A 7,157-nucleotide genomic window follows, 5' to 3' on the forward strand; every position below is an offset into this window, starting at 1 on the left:
CCTGGCGCGGCCCTGGCGCACCCCCACCCGGGGCCCACACCTCACTGGCCGGGGCCCCTTGAACGTGGGTAGTGGCTCCAGGGTCTGAGGTCCCAGAGGAAACTTCGGAGCCTCGCCTCCAGCTCCGAGTGGTTTCGTGGATCGCAGATGAGGAACTGGCTTCCGCCGGACCGACAGAGCTAGGAAGGAGGTTTCGAAGTCGAAGCTACCTGGGGTCAGGTCAGCCAAGGCCCGGCCCAGCCCAGCGCCAAGCCCTGTCTGCCCCCAATTTCTCCAAGCTCCTGGGAACCCCCCAAGGCTTTTTCCTTGAACCTCATTTCTTCCCTTTTGAATACACACTCTGACAAGTGTGGAAGAGAACAGCTGTCAACACATGCCTCAGTTTCCCTCCGAGCCAGCAGTCTAAAAATTCATCTCCAGAGGCTCTTCTCCCAGCGGCCCCCATAAAGGGCAGAGCCTCCCCTCTTGGTGCCTGGGGTGCCTGATCTTGTACCTGAGTGCCTAATCTCTTTTGTACAAGGACCAGAAATCTCCTCCTAGACAGGGAGACTCTGCTGCTGAGAAGAAGAAGAAGAAGAATAAAGAGAGTTGTTGATTGTTTGTGTCTTTGCCGAGTAGTGCCTCCATCTCCGGCAGCCAGGGAGTGGGGTCCAGTCAGTGATTCCAGGCTGCCTTTTGTACCAACCTGCAGCTTATGGCTTTGCCCACAGCAGGGGTAGGCGCCTGTCCTGTCCTCAGAATTAGGTGCTCAGAGGTTCCCAACAGCACAGAGGCTGATGATAGAAATGTGGAAGAGGGTAGGCTAGACTCCTGCTCTCTCCTTGGGAGGACATTTACCACCCACTGAAGCCTTGCTGTGATCTCTCCATGATGCAGATGAGTACCGGGGTGTGGAGTTACTTGCTCTCAGGCACACTGTAGGTAGCCCCAAAGACTAATGCAAGTAGAGCAAGGGCCAAGCTGGCACGTGAGGGCCCAGTAGGGCTCAGAGAGGGTGCCCAGAGGGGGAAAGCCCTTACTCCTTCCCCTCTGGACCTGAAGGCATCTTTCAAACAAGAAGGTGGAAGCAGCTTTGGATCTCTCCTTCCCAATGTCTCAGCCTTCTCAGAAGCCTCACTGGTGAATTTCTTTAAAACATGATAATCCGGTGTAGTGGAGGAGAAAACTGAGTCTCCTGGCTTTGCACACTGCACCTCCATGGGTCCCCCAGTTTGTTATTTGCTCTCATTTAATAGTCCCAACTGACATGGATGAGGAGGGGCCTGAGTGAGGCCAGGAGGCAGGCCAGCGCATACAGACAGGGCTGAAAACATGGGCTGCCCCAGCGAGGAAGGAGCACCTGTGTGGAGCTGTGTCTGTGATCTGAGCGCCCGGTTTCATTCCAACAGGAAGGTGGAGGAAGTGGGGAAAGGCCACTGGGTCTTTCTAAATCTACTCTCAGTCCTGTTCTACGGGTTTGGGAGTGTGTGACTATATCCTAGGCCACATGAGTGAGTGTACTTGATGTGTGCCCACGTTGGCTCATGAGGAAGAGGTTGTGTGTGTGTGTGTGTGTGTGTGTGTGTAGAATGCAAGTGTAGACAGGCCTATGGCTGTGAATATTTGTGCGTGTCAACAACCACCTATTGAACTAATTCTGAGCCTAAGGGGGAGCTAGTTTGAATGTAAGAAAGTGCTTGCCATGGGCTGTTTTCCTAAGGTTATTCCAGTTGCCAAGACCTCCACTATGTCCCACTTCTGTCCCCAAGCCTGGTGCCTCTGCATCTGGTGTGGATCAGCTCAGCCGAAGCCATTGCCCTGTCAGCACCAGCTCATCTCCAGGGCCCTGCCTCAAGGCCTCAGGGGGAGACTGTACCCAGGGTTCCTAGTCCAGAGAAGATTCTCCCCTGCCTTCTCCATTTCCCTCGCTCCCAGCTTGGGGCTCACTGAGTCCGATTCTGTGGAAGAGAGGGCCTAGGCTACTGAGTTGCTTTGGCCTCAAGCTGCCCTTGAGAGAGGCTCTCTCCTCCACTATGGTCGCTGAGCTCTGGGGGCCCAGGCCTGCGTTCAAGGGGGCCTGGAGGTCATTTAGGCCTCGGGTTTCCTATGGGCCCAAATCAGAAAGAAGAAACTTCCCTCTTCCCCCAGCACCGAGCCCCCTCAAGACCTTCGGCTTCCTGCCTCCCTGCGGCGTCGGCCCTAAACCATTGTTCTGAAGCCAACTGGCCTCCCGGGCTCGCCCCGAGAGAAAGGCTCTGGGACTCTGGCCAGCCCGTTTCCCCGCGGCGAGCCGCGTTCGGGGGCCACGGGACTCGGGTCTTCTGCCACCCCAGGCGTCTCTGGACCCGCGTCCGTGTGGTGCCCCTTTTCCACGGCATCCCCGGCGCGCTCCGAAGACTGCGCTCCCGGCCGGGCCGGCACCTGCGGCGCTTCCACCTGTGGCGCCGCCGGAGGAGCCTCCGAGCCGGCGGGGAGCGAGGCCTTGGCAGCCGGGAGCCCGGCGCCCCAGCGCCGTGCTGCAACTGTTTCCCGCCGCACGCTTGGAGCCGGTGCGAACCTCCGCTTCAACGCCAAGCGAGTGGTCGGGGAACAGCAGAGAAGGGGTGAAACAAACTCCAGGCAGAGTTTAACAGTTCAAACGCTCCTTGGTTGTGGCGGAGGTAGACACGAAGGGGCAAGACGGGTCTCCCTTGGGGACAGTCGATCCCCATTTCCCATCCGAGAGGTGCCCACTGATCGGTTCCCCGCACCTCCTTGGCCCAACTCCTGCCTCCCATAAGCCTACCAGGTTTCGAGGGTGCCGAAGCCATGGGCCCCAGGGTCCCAGCCCATGGGAACCGGCACGTGCACTCACCGTAGCAGGGGACCTGCAAGGCCGCGTTGTGGCCTTCCTGGAGTTTGAGGCTGCCGTCCGGGGGCGTCTTGCAGGCGCTTCGCTGCAAGTAGAGATGCGGTTGCTGAGCCGGCGGCTGCGGCTGCGGCTGTGACTGCGGCTGCGGCGGCTGCGGGGCCGGTGGCTGGGGTTGGAACTTGTTAAAAGAGCCCCGCGCCCCGGCGCCACTCTCCAGGGGCTCCGCCAGGTCCTGTTGCCCCGCGCTGTAGCGAGCCCGGCTCTTGGCGTCCCCGAATCCCTGCCCTTTGGCGGCGGCGGAGAGGAAAGTTGTGCCGAACTTATCGCCGCTGGGGTATGCCCTAAAAGGTGACGAGCCTTCCCGGCTCTGCGACACCGGGCTGTAGTAGGCGTCCATGGCAGCAGCCGGCGACTCGCTGTAGGAGACGCAAGTCTCAGCATTCATGCCTGGCTTGCGCGGGCGACGGGCGGGGGCGCGAGCGAGAGCGCGAGGACGCCACCGCGCGCCGCGGCCGGGAGTTTGGAGAAGCGAGGAGGCTGTGGCTGTGCGCTCCGCGCCGGCCTGCTCGCTCCTCTCCCGCCTCCCTCCACTGCTGTCCTCTCTCTCTCTCTCTCTCTCTCTTTCTCTCTCTCTCTCTCTCTCTCCCTCCCTCCCTCTGCCCTCCCTCCTCCCTCTCTCTCTTTCTCTCCTCTCCCTCCTCCCTCCCCACAGCTGGCCCAGGGATAGAACGGAGGGCTGTAAAAAGATTCAGATGTTTCGGAAAGTTGACCAGATCTCCCAAACTCTCTTAAGGTTTTTGAAGGGGTGAGGGGGGCGGGAGGAATAGAGAGAAAGAGAGAGAGTGAATTTCCCCCTAGAATCTCTCCTTTCTTCTCCCCTCCTTCTCACCCCCCTCCTCCCTCCTCTACTGCTCCGGCCTTTTCTCTCCTCTCTCGCGGTAGAATTTTAGGGATTCTACCCTGAGGCGCCCGAAGGCTTTTCCGACTCTGGGCGGGACCGGGGAGGTGTCAAGACCCTTAGGGCTCCCGAGGCTAGGCTGAAAATTATCTGGTCCCCGCTTTGGCCTAGGGGAGGGGAGCCTGCAAAACTTTAGTTACAGATAAAAAAACAAAAAAACAAAACAAAACAGAAGAAACCAAACAAACCAAAAAAAAACTAACAAGTTTTGACGTTGGGAGTCAGATTGGGCCGCTAGCCTCCGAGTGCAGGCGAGTCGTTTGCACACTTCTGCGCGAATTTGGAGGCGCAGCTGCGGGTCTCCCCACGAGTGCCTTTTCCTCTGTTTCCAGCCTCTCCCCCCATTCTCCAGTCCTCCATGAAATTAACACACACACGCCGCAGGCGTCCTGTGCGTGGCCACTTTCACGTCTGATTAACTATTTCCCTCCTCTGTAAGGGCTCTGGGTAGGGGTGCAGAGAGGCCTGTGTTCACTCAACCACGGGAGAAACCCCCAGCCGGGCCAGGTTTCAGAAGCTTTAGAGCGCTGTCTCCTCCCCTCATCTTCCCTCCTCGCCCCCACAGAGAGCCGCGCGCACTTCAGGTCTGCGCCCCTTCCAGGGGATTTTCTGGCTGGCCGGGTGGAGAGTGTGGAGTTCGGAGACCCGCAGGCATCGCCCCATCGCCCTGCCGTCACCTGCTCACCGCTCGGGGTAGGGGTGAGGCGGTCTGTAATCTCGGATTTGTTGGGTTGTGGTTTCCTTTACCGACTCATGCCTCAGGGTCCCGGGACCTGCCACCGCAAGGGAAAAGAACTTTTAGGGCGCATTGAGCCCCTTCCTGACTGCTAATTATCAACTATACCTCACAGCAACAATAAGTGGTGGAGATTGGGGTCCCCAGTTTTTCGATGAGCAAATCAAGACTCTGAGAGGTGCGGCCACCAGGACCAGGTCACACAGCTCAAAAGTAGCAGCGCTCGCCTTGGAACCCACGCTGAAGCTCGGCTCTTCAGAGACCCGGGAGGACATTTCCACAGGGAAAACGCAAACAGAGCAAACGGGCCTCTGGGTATCCGACTGCGGAATGACTCGGTTCCAAGGAGACCAGTTAGGGAAGCCCTGGATAAAATGCAGGGGAAATCCATGGATGGAGGAGTTATATACCTCGAGAGGCTGGGAGTGGGGTGAGAGGTGAAGGGGGTGAAGTAAAATGAGGGCCTGGGTGCCCTGAACCCAGGAAGGAGGGTCAGAGGCCAATCTTCTGCACTGAAGGTCTCTCAAAGAAAAAGTATCTGAACAGTTGTGCTTCACCCCAACTTCATCCTGACTAGTCCTTACCCCAACCAGGCTGGCTGCCTTGGTATCTCTGCTCCTCGCTCTGCCTCAGTCTGACTGCGAGATCCCACATCTGGTTTCCATTGCGGCTTACCTTGATGTGCTTGTTAATAAAGATTCTGCAAACCATGCCCAGGGGTGCCCAATCCTGAACCCCCCCCCCCACAGCCCATCGACCCCTGGCTTCCTGATCTGCCCGAAGACCTAGTATTTACTGAGCACCTATTGTGCAGAAGCCATTCACAGGTCATCCTCCCAGCCACCCCCAACAATCTGGAGATGCTTGCCTTGTTAAGCCCATTTTGCAGAAGGGTAAACTGATACTCAAAGAAGCCAATTAATTTTCCAAGCTTCACTAGCCCAAAGTAGGTGAGCAGAGCCTGCCATCGTCCCAGCTGGCTCCTGTCAGTTTCAGGTCCTTGGTCCTGCCCAGCTCTGGACACACCAATCTCACTGCAGTTCTTTGTTCCACCAATGATTGGGGGTTCAGCCTAGAGGCTTTTCCTCCAAAGTCTTCCCATCTGTCCCAGTTCGCTTTGGTGCCTCCACTTGTGACATCTGTGTCCTGGACTTCTTGGTTGTCTGGTTGTGGGTGTTCATCTCGATCTCACTAGCTGGAAGTCCCCCAGGGCAGTCTCTGCTGTGCCTGACACCCCATAAATATCTGTGGAATTAAATATTAAAATCGGGTCTCTTGGACCCTGGGTCCCTTCCACTGCCCAGCAAGGCACCAGTTCCCAAAGTCTTTGGTGTCCTCTAGCCAAGGACCCGTTGTTCTCCCTCTCGCTCTTCATGAATCGAATAACGACATAAAGAGTGCACTGGCCTCTCCGAGGCTGCGTGACAACAGTGTGTTCTCTCAGACCAGGGCAGGGCTTGCCACATCGTGGGCACTCATAAAATGTGTGTCGAATGAATGAATGAAAATGCCGTGTGGTCTGGGGGCTTAGAGATGCATCTTTGCCAAGTTCCAAGCGAACAGGCTACTCCCATCCCATGTGCCCAGAAGCTTTCTGCAAGCACCCAGATGGGGGCAGCAACCCCTTCACTGCCCCCAGCCCCAATTTCAGACACAGGGGAAGACCATGAGAAGTGAAACACATGGGGTGAGGTTGGGGGAGGAATGACCCCAAGACAGGTATAATTGCACTTAAAGGCAATATTCTCAGTAACCTCTGTGCTGCATGCCCTCAATGCAAAAACTGCCTCTTGCCAGGAAGTTTCTTTGAGCACAGCCTCTGACCACCTACCCACCCCATGCTTCCTGTTATTACCTGTTTAATTCCTGCCTCATTATTCACCCTTTTCCCAGCCACCCCGGGGATTTCAAACCCAGAGCATCGGGGATTTCAAACCCAGAGCATCGGGGAGCAGCATTTGATGTCCTCAGTCAGAATCCGTCCTGGAACACCTCGGTCCTGTGTCCTGGGAACCTGCACCAGAGTCTTCTGCTTTTCTACACTGTACTTAGAGTTGGACTCAGAAAGAGTGAGCATGTGCCTGCCAGTGACGCAGTACCTGTGGGGTGAGCACATTCTGGGCAAGTCTTTTGTCTCATGAAAATGGACACTGACTGCCTCAAATTCCTTCAAACACATCTTTCTGAGAACACTAATAAATGTAGCTGATTATTTCTGTGTGCCTTCAATCATTTGTGCGCCCATCGGCTGGCCCATCCACCCACCCATCCATCCATAGCTGAAAGTGGAGCCTCTCCCACTCAGTTCCTTCTCGAGGGCACAGGGCACCCTTGCAGCCATCTGGCAACTTCGAGGGCACTGAAGGCTGGTTCTGGCCCTGGCCTCTGCGTGTTATTTCTCCTGAAGCTAAGGCTCCCCTTGGTTTATTGTTTGTCTCTAATCTGCCTCCTCTGCCCTTAACACACCTGGCCCTTCCTGTCACTTCCGATCACTCCACTGTGAACCAGGAACAGTGGGGATCAGCCCCTGGCAGGCACCTCCCTGGCTGCCCCCTTCTCCCTCCTTTCTGAATCTCCCACTCAGCCATCCTGGAAGCAGTTTCTTCCTTCGGTGGCTCCCTGGGCTCTCACAC

At 56.8% G+C, this 7,157-nt stretch overlaps 1 protein-coding gene across 1 annotated transcript in view; it reads right to left on the bottom strand.

The window, feature by feature from the left end:
- ALX4 (ALX homeobox 4) overlaps positions 1-3,321 on the bottom strand; it is a 44,390-nt gene extending 41,069 nt beyond the window's left edge. The window contains exon 1 of the mRNA XM_036260134.1: positions 2,834-3,321. Within this exon, the coding sequence (XP_036116027.1) occupies positions 2,834-3,275 (442 nt within the window). The 5' untranslated portion in view covers positions 3,276-3,321. The remainder of the gene's footprint in view (positions 1-2,833) is intronic.
- Between the last annotated feature and the right edge of the window lie 3,836 nt (positions 3,322-7,157).

This window comes from Molossus molossus, unplaced genomic scaffold (genome assembly GCF_014108415.1).
Source record: "Molossus molossus isolate mMolMol1 unplaced genomic scaffold, mMolMol1.p scaffold_m16_p_13, whole genome shotgun sequence".
NCBI lineage: Eukaryota > Metazoa > Chordata > Mammalia > Chiroptera > Molossidae > Molossus > Molossus molossus.